This window comes from Engraulis encrasicolus, chromosome 1, assembly GCF_034702125.1.
Source record: "Engraulis encrasicolus isolate BLACKSEA-1 chromosome 1, IST_EnEncr_1.0, whole genome shotgun sequence".
NCBI lineage: Eukaryota > Metazoa > Chordata > Actinopteri > Clupeiformes > Engraulidae > Engraulis > Engraulis encrasicolus.
This window is the reverse complement of record NC_085857.1, coordinates 60,036,291-60,059,313: the sequence shown is the minus strand read 5'-3', so window position 1 is coordinate 60,059,313 and position 23,023 is coordinate 60,036,291. Positions and strand designations below refer to the sequence as shown.

Below are 23,023 nucleotides of genomic sequence, written 5' to 3'. Positions count from 1 at the left end.
CATCAGCCGCAACCTCCAGAGTGGGTGGGGGGGTGCTGGGGTGTGTAATGGTTTGGGGTGGGGTGCTAAGGTGTGGAGTGGGTTGTTGCGGGGGCTGGGGCGGGGGCGCCTGAGCTTCAAAGTGGGCAAAGAAGCTGTTCAGCTCCTCCGCAAGTGCTGCATCTCCATCTCCATGAGACACAGAATGTCCCCTATAATTAGTGATGGACTGAATATTCTGCCACATCTGCCGGGGGTTGTTCAGCGGCTCCTCAATCCGCCTTTTGTGGTCAGCTTTGGCTGCCTTGATGCCTCTTCTTAGGTTGGCGCGAGCACTGCTGTATAGCACTCTGTCACCAGCACACTTGGCTGGTCATCCATGGTTTTTGGTTTGGGTAAACCTGGATAGTCTTTTCCACTGTGACCATACCAATACAGTACTTGATGTAAGACAGTACAGTGTCGGTGTATGTCCTCAGATCCTCATGTTGGAAGGCTTCCCAGTGTGTCTGCTCAAAGCAGTCCTGCAGACGGGGGAGAGCATCGTCAGGCCAGGTGGAAGTTGTCCAGCGTGTGGGCCTTGATTGGCGGCTGAAGGGGGTGTATGCGGGGGTTAGGAATAGGGAGAGATGATCAGACTGGCCGATGTGGGGTAGGGGTGTGGGTCTGTATGCATGCTTGATGTTAGAGTAAACATGGTCCAATGTTTTTTCTCCCCTTGTTGGGCATTTAACATGCTGATTGCTGATGACATTTGAGAGATAAAGGCTTGATAGCGGAGGTTTCATTGACCGTTTTCTTGGTTTAGTCAAGAGTCCAGCCCTGCACCCCCTCTTTTGCTTCCTCTCTCTTCTCCGCCTGCGACACTTGACAGATGTGCAAACAATCCACGGTGATCCAAGCCGTCTTGCTATTTCGTCCCAAATGTTATGGAAGTTTTAAAACTCACGGCAGATCATCCTCTTTTGTTGACAACCAATGTCAATTAATTCCACACGATTGTAGGTCATATTACTGTCCGAAGTCAACAAACAAAACAAAAAATACATACAAAAAACATTTAGATGGTGCGAAAGTAGGGAGGGCTGTAAGCCGCAGCATCTGAATGTGCCGCCATGGCAACCACTCAGCGCAATGAGAGAGAGACAGAGGGAGAGAGAGACTTAAAATCAACTGAAATGGAATACACAGTCACTACACAGTGTCCTAAAATCAAATCGAGAGCAGAGATAATTCTAGTATCCAAGGGGGGCGTTCATCGAAAAAGTATGGGCTTAGTTTGTCTCCACCATCACAGAGAGAGAGAGAGAGAGAGAGAGAGAGAGAGAGAGAGAGAGAGAGAGAGAGAGAGAGAGAGAGAGAGAGAGAGAGAGAGAAAGAAATGACAGAGTGAGAGAGAGAGAGTTTGTGTGTGTGTGTCTGTGTTACCCTTCTGATCCTTGATGTCCACTGCTGCCTGGTTTTCCAGGAGGAGAGAGATCAGCTCCATAGAGCCATTCAACGCAGCATAGTGCAGAGCAGCCAGCCTACATACACACACACACACACACACACACACACACACACACACACACACACACACACAAACACACACACACACACACACAGGGATGAGCATAGTGACATACAAAAAGCCAACGTGCGCACACAGTCACACTGCTATTGAGGTGAGGTCTTGCACTCAAGTTCTTATTGTCTTAGTCCTGCCGGAGGGACCACATTACACATTACATCATATTACATTACGTTACACTTAGCTGATACTTTTATCCAAAGCGAATTAGTTATTTACAGGGTACTGGTTACAGTCCCTGGAGCAGTGTGGAATTAGGTGCCTTGCTCAAGGGCACCTCAGCCATGGATGTAAGTGAAGGGAGAGGTAAGGGTGGGATTTGAACCTGCAACCCTCTAATCTTAAGACCACCTCCCTAAGCACTAGATCACAGCTGACACTAATGTAGGTGATAAGTGTAGATATGACATCATCACAGCTCATTTGATGTAGGGGATATGACATCACAACTCATAGAGGGAGAGAGAAAGTTAGGGTGGATGGAGGGAGGGAGAGAGAGAGAGAGAGAGAGAGAGAGAGAGAGAGAGAGAGAGAGAGAGAGAGAGAGAGAGAGAGAGAGAGAGAGAGAGAGAGAGAGAGAGAGAGAGAGAGAGTCTTACCCGTCTGCATCCTGGAAGTTCACATTGAGCCTCTTGGATGCACCCAGCAACTCTGAAACACACACGTAGCAAAAAACATGTTGGTTTACGCACATACACACACACACACACACACACACACACAAACACACACACACACACACACACACACACACACACACACACACACACACACACACACACACACACACACACACACACACACACACACACACACACACACACCTACATGCTCACAAATCACTTTCTGAAGCATCTTTGCAACTGTTGCATTAACGACGGCAACTAACGGAGTTCTTCTCAGTTGACTTGACAAAGCACAGACGCCATGTCGTTCACCAGGACGCGCGTGCGGACACACACACACACAAACACACACACACGCACACATGCACACGCCCAGCAACTCTGAAACACACACACACACACACACACATCACAAAACATGTTGGCTTATGCACATACACACACACACACACACACACACACACACACACACACACACACACACACACACACACACACACACACACACACACACACACAGCACAAAACATGTTAGCTTACACACACACAACCACACACATCACTAATACACACACACAGACACACACACACACTCACACACATACAGCAGCTCTATAATCTGATGCCGTTCTCATCTCTTCCAACTGAATAATCTGAGTAGAGCAAAGTAATCCCACAAACGCACGCACGCACCCATGCATGCACCCATGCACGCACACACACACTCTCTCTCTCTCTCTCTCTCTCTCTCTCTCTCTCTCTCTCTCTCTCTCTCTCTCTCTCTCTCTCTCTCTCTGTCATGATATAAATAGATTCCTGTATGCATGTACACCCATGCGTGGCCTGAACAGCCTTCAGATACACAATGCACACGTGTGAGTGTGTACGTGTGTGTGTGTGTGTGTGTGTGTGTGTGTGTGTGTGTGTGTGTGTGTGTGTGTGTGTGTGTGTGTGTGTGTGTGTGTGTGTGTGTGTGTGTGTGTGTGTGTGTGTGTGTGTGTGTGTGACAGTCCCAAAATCTCAACATGTTTTCTCTCTGTATAAAACCTATAATAAACAGTAATAATAATTGGTTTAGAGAAAACATAAATGGATGGACTTTTCATAAAACGTGAGTGTGTGTGCGTGTGTGTGAGACAGAGAGAGTAGTAGATCTCTCATAAAAGGTGAGTGTGTTGCCGTGTCCAGACCAAGAGCGAACTACGCTACCTGGTAGCGTGGGTAGCAGAAGACGTTTCGCCTTGAATTCGCTGTACTCGCTCCAGACGCAGCATTGACATGTTTGATTCAGCTGGTAGAGTAGGTCGCGTGCCCTCCATAGAGAAATAATGACTTCTGACGCTTCGTTCGCTCCGTTCGCTCCTGGCCTGTACACAGCATGTGAGTGACACACAGAGAGAGTAGCCTAATAAATCTGCACTAGTGTGCGTGTGAGACAGAGAGAGTTGCATTAGTGGGTAGATGTGTGAAAAGTGTATGGGGTTAATAAGCAAACTCTATCAAATTTGTAGCTCTGTTGTGGAAAATGAGGATGCTAACGCTGTATAGATCTGAATATCTATGACTTATGTTAGGGTAACGCTAACACTGTATATTAGACTTATGTTAGGCTAACGCTAACACTGTACCATTAGAGTTATGCTAGGCTAATGCTAACACTGTACCATTAGAGTTATAATAGGCTGATGCTAACACTGTAGTAGTTATGGTTACATTACATTTCATTACACTTAGCTGACGCTTTCATCCAAAGCAATTTACAGTTACTATTTTACAGCGTATTGGATACAGTCCATGGAGCAATGTGGGGTTAGGTACTTAAGGGCACTTCAGCCATGGATGGTGGTGCAGGGAGAGGTAAGGATGGGATTCGGACCTGCAACCCTCTGATCATAAGACCACCTCCCTAACCATTAGGCCACGGATAGTGGCGTGAAACCCCACCTGGGAAATTCCCCTTTGCTATTGTTCCACAGCACTCCACAGCACACAGTGCTCACTGAACACAAATAAATTGCATTTATGCCCCACCAGTGTATAATTGGTAGCTTCTTCATTTGGAGGCGGAGATGTGACCTTCATCCCCAGGACGGTATACCAAATTCCCTAAACATAGCCCATACAAGATCGATCCCCCCTCATCCCCAGGAGGGTATACAAAATCCCTCCTGTGCAGATTCCATAACACCTTTCAGATCAGTAGAACTGCTCAGATAATGCCTTTCAGACAAGTTCTAGCACTAGTATGTCCAGCTCTGATGTTTTGAAATTAGGCTGTTACTATCGCCTCCAGTCTAAGCTAGTTTAGGAGGACTATTATTACTACGTGTGTGTGTGTGCGCGCGTGCATGTGTGCACTTTCTCATGTCATTCCTGAACAATTAGCACCTTTTGGTTGGCTCAAGAACTGGTGTGTGTGTGTGTGTGTGAGTATTTGTATTTGACAGCAATTTGAGTCAACTGTATAGTGATGATATTGTTGTTGTTGTATAGCCCTTGATGGTAAGTTGTTTTGGTTTGTAAGTTCTTTGGTTTTGGCGTCTGCCAAATACAATGTAATGTAATGTAATGTGTTGCTGTGGTATTGCGCTATATGAATCAATGTTGCTATTGCTGTGTCAACATGAGGCTGTATAGTATAGTTGTGGTATTGTGCTGTATGAATATGTGTTGTTGTTGTTGTTGTTGTTGTTGTTGTTGTTCTTGTTCTTGTTCTTGTTGGTGGTGGTGCATCCTAAACAGAAGCTTCATAAAGCTCTATCAGACTTATTTGGGCCAAATTGGGATTGCGATAATGTTTAGGCTTACTTGTCGATCAGACAGAGGTGTCAAAAGTAAAAGTAAATTCATGGCGTTAAGTACATTACACTAGCATATGATATTACACAGCTGTTACACCATTTTAAGGGTCGACATTTCAGTTTTTTAAGTGTATCGGTATCGGCCGATTCGCATGCGGTTTTGGACGATCCGCGCTCACCCAGCGTCATTTACACTACAGACAAGCATCCAAGGGCAGTTTAAACTTTCAAATGCAACCTATTTTAATTTGGATACATATGCCATGGCATGTGCATGTAATAAGCGTAAAACGAGAATAACTGACGCTGACTATGTTTCAGTTCCATCTATTTTCCGTACTGATTTTATTTCCATGGTTCATTGTTCAGCCATTAATCACCACAATTTGCCATACCTTTTACCTCGCGTTGAGAGTGCATACCGGCATTTAGCCTATTATGTTTCAGTGTAAATTTCCATCTGTTTTAGTTGTCCGTCAACTTCCATCTGTTTTAGCGATCTCTAATGGGTAGCAAACATCACTTGCAAACTGGCTATTTGTAATCATCGGCGTTTATTTGGTTAAAATATTGTAAAACATTGCTGTCAGTGATGCGCGGGCCGACGAAAAAACAAGACACACCCAACCGCTTTTTTCCCTAGTCTGCCCGCTTGCCCTGCCCGCAAGAAATATTCATGAAAAATTTTGACCTGGCCCGCTTCCCGACCCGCCTTTGAAAATACTAGCTGTGCGTCTTATGAACACCCTAGCGTCATTGGCAACGCACAATCACGTCAATAAAGGTCTCAGCATGGTTCACTTCCGAGGGGTCTGGGTACACTTTTTTTCCTCATCCCTGATGCCACCAGGGGCCGCACCTGAGCGCCCAATCTCTGTGTGACTATCTATGACTTATGATAGGCCCAGCCACTATGGACCTTACGCATCTAAGAATCCTAGTCCTAACCTACGTTGACCTTATGACTCTACAATCTCTGTCTATCTCTTCCTCCTCTGCCTTCCTGCTATTTCTGCCTCTCCTCTATACCTCTCCTTTTAAATCCATCTCTAACAATGATGTTTTTTCCCATTTGTTAAGCACTTTGAGTTACATGCCTTGTATGACACAGTGCTATACAAATACAATTATTATTATTATTATCACAGAAAATGCTGAGCTGCAGGTCTAAGTTCGCTTAAATGGTTGATAGGGACCAGGTAGGCTATGAAAACACCCATAGTGGCAATGTAGCCTACAACACTTTATCTTCTTTTGGTTTGGTAGGCTACTCCTCTGCTCTGTCCTTTTCCTGAACTGAAATTGGTTTCACTTTTTCCTATCCTGAAGTTGAGGGACAGGGTGCCAAGGCCACCCCTTCCTTCACCAGAGACCAAGCGGTTAATTTGGGAGTTTGGGAAAGATAATCGCGTCACACAAACCACAAACACAACCTGCACTGCCTGGTGCCACTATAGGCAACGCTTGTCTTTCTAGCGCAAATTATCATTTAGCCCACACAAAGCATGAACTCTCGTAATCTTAGATGACTGCAATGTAAAGATCCATACATGATCACGTAGGCTGCAGAGCCCTTCTCAACTGATTGACAGTTGCACTCACGATGTTATAACGCGACATGCCCTGTCCAACAAAAAGTAGCCTAGTCTATGTGTCTATGTTGTCTATGTGAATAGGCTAGATATTTTCTCACAAATTATTATTTTCTAATATGAGCATTTCGATCATAATATGTTTGTCTGTTACCCAGACTACCAAGTTTGATCTTCTTACAATGCTATTTTATTATTTAGGCTATTTATTAGCCTATTTATTTATTTTAAGTGGCGAGGGCATTGTTCTTCCACTGTAGGCTAAATTACTCAAATGAGCACTGCATTCAAAGGGAATAGGCTAATAATTTGGACATTGTCGAAATAGAATAGGCTACTATAGCCTATACAATGTAGGCATAGCCACTCGAATCCCTAGCTGTGGAGGAAATTAATCTGTAGGTTGGTGAGCAGACGGAGCCGTCAAGTGGATTGCCTCGTAGTCGTGGTACGACACAGGAAATGAAAAGAAACTCTGTAAGCAGCACATGAGTGCGAAACCATCACAATTGTATAAGAAAATATGTAGGCTATATCCATCACTGCACTGTTTAGAGAGCACCCTCTGTGTTCTTCAAAATGCACTCAATGGTTGCACCTGCTGCACCTGCTGCACCAGTTGCGCGCAGAGGATTCGGACGACGCAGGAGCCTCATTAAGTCTCCTGCAGAGCTCGTGGCACCATCGTAGTTATTCAGCCATATAAACTTTGATCTATTTCGCAAAAAATGTCCCTGTCTGCTAAAGTAAACTATAGCCTATTGGCCATAGCCTACTTTAAAATTCGGCATCATTTCAAAGGTCCTGACGTGACCGACCGCACCCGACCCGAATTTCATTGAAAATAATATTTCATAACCCGTGCCTGCGGTCGACCGCGGTTAACTGCAAGTGCCCGCTGATTTCGGGTCAGCCCGTGCATCACTGATTGCTGTAGCATTTAACTCACCATCATGCAGACTGCATAATGCAGTCATCTAGTTGGGCAACCAACCAGCTGTTCCAACAAGGGTGAAGTACTGTTTTATTTCTCTGTCCTTTAATCACCACCATCACCGTTGTGACGAGTGCCTACCACCGACATGTATTGTTTCAGTGTTCATTTCCACCGTCATTCATTTATCAACTTAATCTGTTTTAGCAATCTCTAATGGGTAACAAACATCACTTGCAAACAGACTATTTCAAATCATAGAAGTTTATTTGGTTAAAAGTATTGTGAAACATTCTGTAGCATTTAACTGACCAGGACACCAGCATGCTGTCACTTCCTCATTCAGCAATCTGTGAATGATCCAATCTGGGTAAAATAGTGGGGTGTCCTCGGTTTGGCAGACCAAACTATTTTGGACAGGGGTGTTTTTACTTGGATTGTTTGTGATGTATTTTATACCATGATGAATACAAGGGGTTTTGGTTTAAGAAAATGGTTTTAGCTGTCTATGTATTTTGTTTGCATTTCTTTGGTTTTGTTATTTTGGGATTTTGTTACTGTTATTTAGTTGATTGATTTATTTTGTGAAAGGGGCTTAACATGCTCCATATCAAGTACATACAGGTGAAAAAATAGGTATAAATATTTGCACCCATAATAATCTTGGGGTCATCCCCAACATTTTTCTATTTTTACAGTCAAGCTCTATTTTACCACTGTCAAGTCACAGTCCTTTGAATTTGTCATGCCTTAAGTATGTATTCCTTTTAAGTGGATATACACTCACCGGCCACTACATTAGGAAAACCTGTTACAGCTGCTCATTGAGGCAAATTTCTGACCAGCCAATCACATGCTGGCGACTCAATGCATTTTTGCATGTAGACATGGTTGAGATGATCTGATGCAGTTCAAACCGAGCATCATAATAGGGAAGAAAGGTTATTTAAATGACTTTGAACATGGTATGGCTGTCAAGCTGAAAGGGCTTGATTTGAGTAATTCAGAAATACTGAGATGTCTACTGGGATATTCACACACAACCATCTCTAGGGTTTACAAAGAATGGAACGGAAAAGAAAAAAAATGCAGTGAGCAGCGATTCTATGGGCAAAAATGCCTTGTTGATGGTAGAGGTCAGAGGTAAATTGGCCAGACTGATTTGAGCTGATACAAAGGCAACATTAGCCCCTTTTCGACTAGCCCTGTTAGAACGGGGCTGCGCGCTGCTGGGGCGTGGTTTCGTTTTCTTTTTGCATTTACTCCACCCATACACACCCATCATCAGCTCAAACAGGGCTCAAACAGGGGCGATTATAGAATCGCGAAAGACGTGGTTCGAGGCGTGCGGAGCTGAATTCCACTAGGCTAAATGTTGCCTGTGTTAGGATTTACCGGCATGTGCAAACACCTATCCCCACCCACGCACTTTAAAAATCAACATCGCTTTTCTGTCGGCAGTTTTTACAGTAGACAGAGAAAATTTGCTCAAGCAATTATCATGTTCTTTAAAGTAGCCTAACTCCAGTCCTTGGCCAAGGAGTTATATTATTAGCCTATTAGGCTATTATTTTAAAATCACGCTATTTCCAAAGCTCCACGCCTCCTCCTTGTGAGAAGTCGTTTTTTTTTTACCACCATGCAAAATAGGGCACACTAAAGTAGCCCTTTTCATTGCACATATCTTCATATACGAACCTGCAGAGGGATGGCGAATTTGCTGTTATCAAATTAAATGTAAAAATGAAAATTTCGAATGAAAAAGACAACTGTGGTTTATTCGAGGGAACAAAGAACACAGCCATGACAAAAAAAGATTTCCTCTATCCGGCTGGAGAACAACGCCATTGTTTACTTGAAGTGGCGACCGCTTACAGTTAAATAACTTTGGATTTAAAGACCATAAACACGTGCCGTAAAAACCTGTAAAAAGCTAAGATTCTCAGCTTTTGAACAAACCCTAACACATGTCGGTAGGTCTAGGTTAAGGTGATCGCTGGCTGTTCGGGAAAAAATGACGAGATAAAAAAAATGGTTGGAAAGCGCTATTTTTTCGCTTGAAACAGCGGCCGCTTTAAGTTATGTAACTTTGGATTGAAAGAACATAAAAACGTTCCGTGAAAACCTGTAAAAAGCTAAGAATCTCAGCTTTCGAACAAGCCCTAACACATGTCTGTAGGTCTAGGTTAAGGAGATCGCTGTCTGTTCGAAAACAAAATGACGAGGTAAAAAAAAATGGTTGGAAAGCGCTATTTTTTCACTTGAAACAGCGGCCGCTTTAAGTTATATAACTTTGGATTGAAAGAACATAAAAACGTTCAGTAAAAACCTGTGAAAAGCTAAGATTCTCAGCTTTCGAACAAGCCCAAACACATGTCTATGGGTCTAAGAGAAGGAGATCGCTGGTTATATTTAGTCCTATATAGGTCCTATTGTTTAGATTAGGGCTTAGATTCACAATGGCGTGACACAACCGTATCACGCGCCAGTCGTAAAGTGTTCACGGAAAAAATGTGGGAAATTCTGGGGGAAATTCTGGGGGAAATTCTAGGCAGAATGTACAAGGACGTGGTGAATTCACGATATTGCCCGTGTTTCGTGGTTGATTTACGGTTTCAGTCTCGTGGTTGATTTACGATATGTTATTATTTTCCAGGGAACGTTTCACTAAACATTCCAATGATATACTGTCAACATATTATGTGAGAAAGAGAGATAAAGAACACGTTTTTATCACAATATGTCTTTTAATTTTTCTTCCCGCATCTCGCACATTGTACTGTTACGACTCCTGTTGCTGTTGAAAACACGGTGTTGTCGCGGCTAGTTGCAGCAGCTGATCATATGGCCCAGTTCTAGTCCCTGTTGTATGGAAATGCGTGCGAGACAGCACCATCGACTATTAAGTCCGATAACACTCATTACAACCGAGGTATGCATAAAACAATCCCTGATTACACAGCACATCAAATCTTGAGGCAAATGGGCTATAGCAGCAGAAAACCATATTTGGTGCCACTCCCGTCAGCTAAGAACAGGAAAATGAGGCAACAATTTGGACAGGCTCACCATAAACGACACTAGAAGATCGGAACTGCAACACTCAGGTGGAATGGTTAGAATTTGGTGCAAACAACCCTGCCTGGGTCAACCCTGCCTTACATCAAAGTTTCAGGCTGGGGATATAATGGCATAAAGATATTTTCTTAGCACAATTTGGGTACCAATTTATCTTTGTTGGAATGCCACAGCCTATCTGAGTATTGTTGCAGGCAGTTTAGGCAGTTCTGAAGGCAAAAGGGGGTCAGCACTAGAGAGGTGTTCCTAATGAAGTGGCCGGCACTTGAAAAATTAGTTGCTCAGTGTGCTTCTTACACAGTGATGGGGAAGTTACTTTTTAAAAGTAGTGTGTGCTCGTTACTCGTTACCTATTCAAAAAAGTAGTGCCTTACTTTACTTAGTTACCCCTTGTGGAAAGTAACTTTATGCGTTACTCGTTACTTTTGCGTATTTGAAAAAAACAACCGTTTTATACAATACGGCATCTCGTCGACAAAAGTCGCCTGTGGCGCCAATCGCACCGATCGGAAAAGTAACGTTTTGCCATATTTAACAAAGAACTGCGTTACGTTACCTAATTTCCCAGTAGTAACGCGTTATACTACTATTTTACGAAAAAGTAGTTACACTACTGTAACGCGTTACTTTGTAACGCGTTACACCCAACACTGTTCTTACATGACGGTTATTTTCCTGTTATTCATGTTATGGTGTGATGAAAGGGTGATGGTACGGTATAGGATTATACTGATATATGATATATATATATGATATAAGGGGCAGCCGTGGCCTAACGGTTAGGAAGCTGGTCTTTCAATCTGGGGGTTGTAGGTTCAAATCCCACCTGACCTCTCCCTACACCTGCATCCATGGCTGAAGTGCCCTTGAGCAAGGCACCTAACCCCACATTGCTCCAGGGACTGAAACCAATACCCTGAAAATAATAAATGTAAGTCGCTCTGAATAAAAGCGTCAGCTAAATGAAATGTAATGTAATGTAATATAATGTTTTATACTGATTTTTGTCATTTTTAAGACTTTTTTAACCATATCGGCCCAAAATATCGGCTTAAGGGAATCGGCTCTCCATAGTAGGCATCTACCAAGACTGATGGGGAAAAAATCAGTATCGCATTGGCCATTAAAAAACCCATATCGGTCGACCCTTACACCATTTACTCCATTGTACCTAATGGGATGTGAGATATATACTGAAAAACACTAAAAATCAAACACACCACAAACCAACCAGCGCAGAGTCAGCTGAAACTGTGTTTCTTTGTTTTTACTATTAGTTTTACTTTTGATACCTCTGCAATCCCAATAAAAGAGTAAAATGTGTTCAGTATACGATCAATTGTTTTTGAGTGACAGCTGAAGCTTTTTTAACAACTTACAACTCTGGCAACTGACAAACAGAATGCATGTACACAGAAAGTGCATGCATGCATGAAAAAGAAAGTGCATGCATGCATGAAAAAGACAGAGAGAGAAAGTGTGTGTGTGTGTGTGTGTGTGTGTGTGTGTGTGTGTGTGTGTGTGTGTGTGTGTGTGTGTGTGTGTGTGTGTGTGTGTGTGTGTGTGTGTGTGTGTGTGTGTGCCTGAGGTGTCAACTGAGAAGCAAGCAGGAGGTGACCCATATTCCCAGAATAACACACACACACACAGACACACACTCACTCTCTCTCTCTCTCTCTCGCTCTCTCTCTCTCTCTCTCTCTGTCCCATTACAACCACTTCCACTCCTTTTTCACTCCTAACACTCGCTTTAGCTGGGGCACATCAGTGTGTGTGTGTGTGCATGTGTGTGTTTTGACTTATGGTGAATAAAGTTCATGTAGAGCCCTCTACGTAGTACATTGCATTGCATGTAAGGTGAATGTTGGGGGGGGGGGTATGTAACTGAGGTGTTCTTACGCAGTCTGCCCCTCGAGGTCTCAAACTCGCCAACAACGCAACAGCATGATACCACTGAGCTAAAGGACCAGTCCGATAGCTCAGCGCTGCCGATACTCTATGACAATGATTCTGAAACTATGGGCCGCGGCCCTCTGGTGGGCCGCAGCGGTACTGCAGGTGGGCCGCGAGAGGTCTGGGAAAATTATTCTCAAATTTTAGCTACTCACATGTTGTTTAGATAATCACATCTTGTTTATTTATCTTGTGTCTTGTGTGGGTCCAGAAACGTGAGTACACTTCCTTATTTGGTGTTTATATGTGTTAAGATGTAGTCTGTACTATTAGGCAAGATGTATGTGTAAACATTGTGTCATTTCAATCGCGGAGGTATCAAACTAACTTTACCGCAGTATTTTACACCGCAAATAAATTAGCACGAGTTACCCGCGAGGTACAATATTACATTTTGAATCTGCCGTCTTGATATGGTGTATTTTCATGCTTGTGGTGTTGATGTATGTGTAAAATGGATATTTGAAATAATTTTCAGTCGACTGTGAGAGAAATCATTGCCGTTTTGACTTGCTACAACAGGCTATTTCCTCCAAACTATTAGCCTAATTTGGTATTGAGCTCACTGTATGTCAGGCTAATGCATATTTCTCTGAGCTGTGAATGCTGGCTTGTTTCATGCTCATTTCATATTCAGTATCTAGGAGTATTTTTTTCCTTTGCATACATCCTTTGCACACATGCATAGAGATTATTTGTAATTACTGATTTATCATTGGCCTCGGTGGCCACAACTTTCTGCCAAGGACTTATTATTCATCGTAACAATAATATAATATAATATAATATAATATAATATAATATAATATAATATAATATAATATAATAAGTTGTTATGTTATATTGGGCTATATGGTTTGGTGGGCCCCGGTATTTTTCATTTCTAAGTGGGCCTGAAGTTTGTTCTGAAGTTTGAGAATGGCGGCTCTATGAGGCTTCAGGAGGGAGAGCTTCATAGAGACATACAACATTTGGGAAACTGTTTTGAGTTGGGGAAGCAGAGTTGCACTGAGACTTTTGTGTGTGTTTATGTCTGATACTGGGTTAGCTAGCGTCAGTACCAGCTGCCCCCCTCTCTCTCTGTCTCTCTCTCTGTCTCTGTCTCTATAGACCAGGGGTCCCCAAACTGGGGATAGGGACCCCTAGGGGAGTTACGGAGATACTGCAGGGGGTCACAGACAGAATAGTAAACAAATAGTTAACAAGCTTAAATAAATTAGTAACCTTGCTCACTTATAAGCCAGTACATGCTTTTACTTTTTTCCTGAAATTTGCATTTAACAGACAATAATGTTTGGCGTTTGGAATGGGTGGGGGGTGGGGTTGCTAAAATGTTCTCAGGTCCAAAGGGAAAAGTTTGGGAACTGCTGCTGTAGCCTATAATTGAGATGCAATTATCTCATCTTTCCCTAGAGTATGATGATGTAGCTCCTCTCACATGTGTGTGTGTGTGTGTGTGTGTGTGTGTGTCTGAGAGAGAGAGAGAGAGAGAGAGAGAGAGAGAGACAGAGAGAGAGAGAGAGAGAGAGAGAGACAGAGAGAGAGAGAGAGAGAGAGAGAGAGAGAGAGAGAGAGAGAGTGAGAGTGAGTGAGTGAGTGAGTGAGTGAGTGAGTGAGTGAGAGAGAGAGTGTGTGAATCTGATGCCCTTCTGGTGGGTACCACAAATAAACTTTGGCTCGCTCTACTCACTCACATTCTTACCAGAGAGAAGTCAGAATACTACTTACACACATGAACAAACACACACACACTCTCTTTCTCTTTCACACACATTACGTGTGTGTCCATGTGTGTAAGTAGTAAGTAGAAGTAAGTAGAAACCCCCGACATGCCCGCCCCATGGGGACCCCGGTTCGAGTCCGGACAGGGTCATTTCCCAATCCTCCCCCATCTCTCTTTCACATCTGTCAGCATCTCACACTATCCTGTCAATAAAGGCATAAAAAGCCCCTTAAAAATAAAAACACACACAAACGCACACACATCATACATGAGCTCTAGAAACTTGAAAACCAACAGGACCAACAGATAATTGCATTTATGCTTCACCCTTGTAAGGGGACAGCCCCCAATGGCGCCCCAAGGGAGCAGTGCGGTAGGATCGTACCATGCTCAGGGTACCTCAGGAGGATGGGGGAGAGCACTGGTTAATTACTCCCTACACCAACATGTCAGGTCGGGAGTCGAACCGGCAAATAAAGCGACAAGTCTGACGCTCGAGCTGCTTACCCATGATAAAACACCTGGATGTTTCAAACTCAATCAACATTTTGCTTTTACACGGTGGTGTCCTTTGTTAAGTGTCCAGGAAAGTACTTCCCCCGCCCCCGGGGACCATTAAATTCTGAGACAATCAGGAAAAACTGTGACAGGTGGCACCACTTGGGCAGTCATGGGTGAGCGGTTAGGGCGTCAGACTTGCATCCCAGAGGTTGTCGGTTCAACTCCCGACCCGCCAGGTTGGTGGGGGGAGTAATCAACCAGTGCTCTCCCCCATCCTCCTCCATGACTGAGGTACCCTGAGCATGGTACCGTCCCACCGCACTGCTCCCCATGGGGCGCCACTGAGGGCTGCCCCCTTGCACGGGTGAGGCATAAATGCAATTTCGTTGTGTGCAGTGTGCAGAGTTCACGTGTGTGCTGTGGAGTGCTGTGTCACAATGACAATGGGAGTTGGAGTTTCCCAATGGGCTTTCACTTTCACTTTCACTTATTAGGAATCACATCTACCCATGGCCAACAGGCAGACTCAGACAGATATTTAAAATATCTTCAGGCTCGGGTCGAACTCAGCATGATAAGACATCAGACAGATGATGTGTGCGTGCGTACAAATATTGTTTTAATGTTTGGTAGCTTGGGACATGTATACAAACTAAGAGTGAGTAGACTAAGGTTGGCAGGCCAAAGGCAAAACAACTGGCAAAGTTCTGTTCTGTATCAGCTGTAATTGAAAGCCTTGCTGCGTGGTGTAGGCAATGTTTTTTTGTATTACTGATGAGTAATCTCTAAGGAATATTTGTGTCCTTCAATATAATTCCATATAGCAGGTCACCGTAAAATAATCCAAATGTGTTTCTGTTTGCTTGTGTTTCCGTTTGTTTCTGTTTTGTAAACAGAGGCGGGACATCAGCGATGCACTAGTCCACAAGTCGAGGATGGGAGTTTGGCTAAGATAATAGACCCCTAGTGTTCTATATCAAAGAAGCCAGCCAGAGGGAGGGGATATAATATAATACTCCTAGAATCTCTGAACCAGCTATGACAATGGGCCACATCTAGAACACAACATTTAGTGTTCTGGAATGCAACATCTGGTGTTCTATATCCAAAAGGTAGCCATGACAACAGGCCACCAGTCCAGAGACGATCGAACAAGTACTGTAATCCACGCACTTGTGCACTTCGGGCACTTCGGGCACTGTGTTTCAGTGCCTAGGGCGCTCACGCTGAAAATTTCAGTTCAGCCAGTGCACTGAAAGTGCCAGGATGATCCCCTAACAATGGCGGAAAAACGCAGTGCTTGAATGATGGACACTGCACGCACTAAACGGCGGCCATGTTGACAATGACACGGCGGAAATGTGGCATTCAGTTCAGTAGAAGAGTTTGGTCAACAATCTCCTAATTCTGTAAGTAATGTTGATAGGACACCAACTTTTTCATGCCAACCCCAGTATTGTATGTGTGATTGCTGCCCTTTGTTGCCCTTTGGGGTGAAGGAAAATGTAAATACAAGCACCAGACGTTGTGCATTGTAAACAGTAGCCAACCGATATTTTGGCAAGTTAATGCCATGCTCAGCCGTCACTTCCAGCAAGGGCACAGTGCATAGTGCTCAAATTCTTCCACGACACTATGTACTGAAGACCTCAGTGCACTGACACAAGTGCGTGATTTGAGACATAGGGACACACTATGGACAGCACAGGTGGGCTGGGGAGATGGGCAGATCGGAGGGCTGCAAGTTTGGAATTCCATCCTTACCGCTCCCTATACATCCATCCATGGCTGAGGCGCCATTGAGCAAGGCACACTGCTGCAGGGACTGTAACCAATACCATGTGCTGAAAACAATTGTAGTAGCTTTGGATGAAAGTGCCAGCTAAGTAGTAATTATAAGTAGTAAGTAATGTAATTTTTGTACATTTATGTACATGAGGAGGATTATGAGCTACATGTACATGAGACTAGCAGACTAGCAACTAGCAGAGTGTGGCATGGACCATTAGTTAACCTCCGTCACGAAGCCTCATACAGTATCGGTAGAGCTGAGCTATCGAACTGGTCCTTAAGCTCAGTGGTATCATTAGGGTGGCCAAACGGCCGTCTTGCCGGGCAAAAATGCATTAAAATGCATGCATTGCATCGAAGAAACACAAGTTTTCTTGGGGGAGGACACACAAACCCCCCGTCTTAAATATGTCGTCCTTTTTCCAGTCACGGAGATGGTCACCCTATGGTGCTGTGACTCCTATTGACGAGGTGGCAAGTTTGCAGCCCCAAGGGGAACAGACTGCGCGGTAGTACGTCGGGATACACATGCTATTATATGATGTGTGGAGCGGCATGGCTTCCAGTTATTATAACCTTATTATAGCTTATGTATAGTATATGCTACCACTTATTATAACCTTATTGACATAGTGAAGGGGAGTAGAGTTGCCATCCCCACCCAAACTCCCCCCCCCCTCGCCGGGTCTCGATCCCAGACTCAGACACACACACATACATACACAACCAACAGCACCACACCTAACATACGGAAGCACATAACCTAAACTGTACACTCCATAACCTATAATGTACACTCACTCACACACACACACACACACACACGCACGCACACACACACACACACACACACACACACACACACACACCCATCCATCAGGCATTAGAGGCCATAATAAGGCAGCTGCAGCATATGGTGGCCTAGTATTATAGTAAGTAGCATAGTACACAAGGCTAAATATGGATATAGTGCTCTAGTGTGTGCATGTGTTTGTTTTCAATGTGGCTCTCTCTAGTGCAAGTGATATAGTGCAAGGCACAAGTCAGTCTATTTGGGGTTGTCAGTGTGTGTGTGTGTGTGTGTGTGTGTGTGTGTGTGTGTGTGTGTGTGTGTGTGTGTGTGTGTGTGTGTGTGTGTGTGTGTGTGTGTGTGTGTGTGTGTGTGTGTGTGTGTGTGAAGTCCTTTGTAGTAATTCAGATATTAGCTGTGTGAGCGAGTTGATAGAGAGACAGAGACAGAGAGAGAGAGAGAGAGAGACAGAGAGAGAGACGGGGCAGATATAAACGGAACAAATCAAGCACAAAACACGTATTTCACATAAGCATCTTTAGTGTTTGTGTGTGTGTGTGTTTGTGTGTGTGTGTGTGTGTGTGTGTGTGTGTGTGTGTGTGTGTGTGTGTGTGTGTGTGTGTGTGTGTGTGTGTGTGTGTGTGTGTGTGTGTGTGTGTGTGTGTGTGTGTGTGTGTGTGTGTGTGTACTCTACTCACTGGCATGTTTGCCGCTGGGTCTGTGTAGGATCTTCTGTGCGGTGTCTGAATCGTCCGTCTTCACCGCCTGCAGGAGCTCTTGTTCCTTACCCATGGCCTTGGGTACTCTCACACACACTCACGCAATAACACACACTCACACTCAAACACACTCACTCACACACTTGCATGGTATTGAATACACACTCCGAGTCTCACACACTCACACTCACACTCACACACTATCACTGGCCACCATCACTAGCATCAGTATGGAAAACGCACACACTACATGTTCGCCTGCCTGTCTAACGCGTGCAGTTTGTGACAGTTCGCTACAGTCCCACAGCAGCTGTGATGATGTTAGCAGCGGCTCGCGACACCACCGGGCATCGTTGGGCAGCGCGAGGTGATTCTAGAATGGCAGCGCAGCGCGTGATGATTCCCTTTCCCCGAGCGTGCGCGTGTGTCGGTGTGTGTGTGTGTGTGCGCGCGCGTGTGTGTGTGTGACTCTGAGTGTCGCGTGCACCGTATTACGAGGTGACAGAGTGAGAGATTAAAACAGCAGCTCGAGGATTTGGTGGATGGGAGAGAAGAAAGCGCGAGCTCTATCCAGCCGCGTCCCACTTTATCCTCTCGGTAGAGATGTGATGGCGCTGCTGCCCCTTTAACGTTTCTGTCCGTTGATGTCCAAGACTGACATTGCTGTCCGTTCACAGTCAAGAGGAAAATCGCTCAAAAACGATGCAATATATGCGATATATTCCACATAAATGACAAGAAATCTCTTCGCTCTTGAAACGTTAATCTCTCGGTAGTGATGGCGATGACAGTCCAGAGTGGCACGAGGAAAATCCCCCGACGGTGCCCTAAGAACGTTTCAATTCCACAGAAATGACAAGAAATAACAACACGAATATAAAAATATAAAGATATAATATATTATTCCTCCGTTGGGGATAATGTTCCCTCGCGCTTATCTCTGCTGCTGCCCGCGTGATTACATAAACACTCAGATGGCAGATGTGCGCGTGCTGCTGGGAGGAGGATGAGTGTAATATATCTCTCTCTCTCTCTCTCTCTCTCTCTCTCTCTCTCTCTCTCTCTCTCTCTCTCTCTCTCTCTCTCTGCCCTGATATCCTCCCCCTCTCTCTCTGCCAGAGAGAGCACGAGAGAGGAGGGTAGAGGGTGTGTGTGTGTTCATGTGGGGTGGGCCTATAGACGTCTCACTTTAAAGATTTAGCGCGCAGCATCACTAGAGGGGCGTGGTTGTCGTGATGGTTGGTCCTGTGTGTGTGTGTGTGTGTGTGTGTGTGTGTGTGTGTGTGTGTGTGTGTGTGTGTGTGTGTGTGTGTGTGTGTGTGTGTGTGTGTGTGTGTGTGTGTGTGTGTGTGTGTGTGTGTGTGTGTGTGTGTGTGTGTGTGTGTGTGTGACGTCACGTCCACGCAGTAGCAGCTGTAATCTGGGAGGATGGGGCACGTGCTGCCTTCAACAGACAGAGAGGAGGATGATGATGAGGATGCTTCAGAAACGCAATCTGAACCCTTCTCTCTCTCTCTCTCTCTCTCTCTCTCTCTCTCTCTCTCTCTCTCTCTCTCTCTGTCACTCACAGACATGGATGGTGGAGTACCAGCGACCGTTTGAAGAGGGGAACGAGGTTGGGGGCAGAAGACATGAAACCACACATGCACACACACACAACAACACACGCACACACACACTCATATTATTATTAATAATAATAATAATAATAATAACAATAATGGAGGGATATTCTTATTTATATGAAAAATATAAATCAGATAGATCAGACAAATATTTATAGAATAATATTAGAATAACACCCTATAATAATATTGTAGAAAACTTAGCGTGTGAGGACAGAGTAACTAAATAAACATTGCAATTATTACAAAATCATTAAAATGTCACATGAAGGACTAGGGTCGAAGCCGAGAGGAACCAACTGTATAGCACACCACTACAAATCCCATATGGTTGGGCAGGGGTTCCCAAACTTAACCATGACAAGGCCCCCCACATAACGGTAGATTCCACTGTGCCACTTGGTGCACACTATTTTTTCTGTGCACCCAGTTCCACAACTTGATGAAGTACTACAGAAAGCATAATACACATAAGAAAATCATTCCACATTAGGCCTTTTTTGTTTAATTTGGCTACTTATAGTTATTCAGTGTATTAAATTATTCATTTCAGTTTGCTATATTTTTCCTACCAACCTGCCGCAGCCCCCTGGCATCGCCCCAGGGATCCCTGGCCGCCACTTTGAAATCCCAAAGTAACCTACTAGATTCACACCACAAACACTGAATTCAAATGTTGACACACATCAAACTCTTTACGTCAGGGGTGTCAAACATACGGCCCGTCAGAGGGTCAATTCGGCCCGGATGTTTTTTTTTTAAAAACTAACCGAAATGCGCAATTACGCCACCGGGGGGAAAATCGAGACCTACATGACATTAAACCAATGGTCCTCTCTCTCTCTTATATATGTACTTTGTAGTACAGTGCACATCACACTTCTATTATAAATGGTGAATTTGTACTGTGACAGGCATTTGATAAAGCTCATACATAGACCTCATATATAGAGATCAAATGTTAATACTTCTTATTCGTATTGTATTGGTATTGGTTATAATTAAATAATGAATATAAATGTATTTGTATTGGTTCGTGTTGAGCTGAAACGGGAAACGGGATGTTAAAATGCATTAAAATGCAGGAAATTACATCTAAGAAATACAACATTTTCCGGGGGAAGACCCCCAGACCCCCTGCCAAAATGAACTGTCCCTTATTTTATTCATTGACGGTTGGCAATGTATTAATGAAATCAATGAAATTTTGCATAGGATTATCAGCATTGCATTGCTTTCTTCATATTGAACACACTTTAAAACATGATAAAGATAACGCAATAGTACTGAAAAGGAATCCTCTGCTTTAAAGGTACACTGTGCAGGAAATGGTCAAAAAAGGTACTGCAACTACATGAAAGTTTACAACCCATGTGGACCTCAAGCGGGCCGCATTAGTAACATCATCGCAAAAAAAACTTAAAGGGACACTGTGTGAGATTTTTAGTTGTTTAAGTTTTTTTGCGATGAAGTTACTAATGCGGCCCGCTTGAGGTCCACATGGGTTGTATGCACCCCCCGGACCAAAATGTGTTTGACACCCCTGCTGTACGTTTTCCCGAAGGGCAGGGGCGTAGCAGCAAATAGTGGGCCCTATGTACAATCAGCAACCACTGCATGAAAAGAGGGATTTGTGGATGAGTTTTGCACCTTAAACTGCCTCATACCTTAAGCCACAGCATTTGCGGCTCCCCCATGCCCCCCTCCCCTCCCCTTCTTAGGAGAGCCTTTAATATGTAAATACCAGTGATCAGGTCGGGAGCTGCCCCAGGCAATTTCAAGTGGGGTGGGGTGGGGTGAGGTCAGGGGGGTGGGAGGGAGTGGGGGGTGGGCAGGCCCGTTTCTAGGATTTTGGGGTCCCTAGGCAAGGGAATTGTTGGGGGCCCTAGGGCATTTTTTGGCCTTTTAATAAAATGTGTGTGTGTGTGTGTGTGTGTGTGTGTGTGTGTGTGTGTGTGTGTGTGTGTGTGTGTGTGTGTGTGTGTGTGTGTGTGTGTGTGTGTGTGTGTGTGTGTGTGTGTGTGTGTGTGTCTGTTCACGTTTTACACTCTGCCCAGTGGTGTTTTTCAGAATCACCAGCCATTAAACCAGGGGTGGGGAACCTATGTCTCGACGGCCCTTTGGGGTCCTTGAGGCCGTTTTATCCGGCCCCTGATATCATTATAATGTTTTGCAACTTCACATGAAATAGGCCTATGACATATTTTGCAGGCCTAAAGGAATCTTAGAAATTACATTTCCATTACAATTAAGTTATATTCAGGGGACCTAGAGAAGGTGGGGACTGTTTTAAAGATGTCTACCTTCAATATAGGCCTAAATTGCATGGGGAAATCCTGATTTGTGTTCATAGTACGGCCCTCTGAGGATTTTATGACCCTTGTAGGAATTTGAAGTGGCCCTCCTCGAATGAAAAAGGTTCCCCACCCCTGCATTAAACCTTTCTACTAGCCACAGCTTTGCTGTCAGTACATTTTATTATGATACTATAAGCTCAGAAATGAAGTTGATCAAAGAATTTGGTTGGTGCTATAAACATTTAAATGAACCTAGGCTATCAGAATAGAATCATCTGAATGACCTTTCTTGGACCTACATTTTGAAGTGACCCTTCGAATGAAAAAGGTTCCTCACCCCTGCTTTTGAGGAAAAACATCAATGTGCTTGGCCACTCAGGTTATTAAATGGTATTCTGAACTAAAGCAAGGATTGTTCAAAATAGACCGTCTCTGGTTAAATTAGTTCTACACCAAGCCTTTAGGTGGCAGTAGAACTAATTTGCACAATGCGAATTCCACACAAAAGCCACAAAGAAGCCATCAACCGCGGTCAACAACACGTTCCTGATGGAACAGAACCACCCGCTGCCTGTGTCTTTTCACAGTTAAAGTTTCTTGGCGATTTGGGGGAAAAGTTACTCACATACCAACTGAAATGAGCTTCACATACATGTAAGTACATTTTACTCAACTGTGGTTTAAAGTTTCAGTACTCCAGAGCGATTGAATAGCTATGGACACAGATCCGTCATTGCTAAGTTGTAGCACAGCCGGTTTACATAGCTGGTAGCTCAAGTCCCCTCAATAAATGCGACTACTCTAGTTGCTGCTGTACGCTAGTAAATTCTGATGACTGCGAGCATCGTAATGACAAAATGCAGTGGTGAAACAGTGAATATGTTAAGTATACTTGTTGTTGGTAAATGTTTTGACATTGCGCATTCTCAGTTGCCTTTCCCTTAACCTAAAGATGTAGACAAAGGCTACCGTTAGCCTGAATATAACTTCATTGTATTGCAAATGTATTTTCTAAGATTCCTTTACAAAATATGTCATATT

The 23,023-nt window shown here is 44.0% G+C and overlaps 1 protein-coding gene across 1 annotated transcript in view; it reads right to left on the bottom strand.

Moving 5' to 3' along the window:
- The window catches only part of LOC134458812 (caskin-1-like), a 20,549-nt gene extending 2,416 nt beyond the window's left edge, over nucleotides 1-18,133 (bottom strand). Inside the window, exons 1-3 of the mRNA XM_063211219.1 lie at nucleotides 18,040-18,133; nucleotides 2,152-2,203; nucleotides 1,408-1,505 (exon numbers count right to left, since the gene is read on the bottom strand). Coding sequence (XP_063067289.1) covers nucleotides 1,408-1,505; nucleotides 2,152-2,203; nucleotides 18,040-18,133 — 244 coding nt within the window. The remainder of the gene's footprint in view (nucleotides 1-1,407; nucleotides 1,506-2,151; nucleotides 2,204-18,039) is intronic.
- Nucleotides 18,134-23,023: the final 4,890 nt, after the last annotated feature.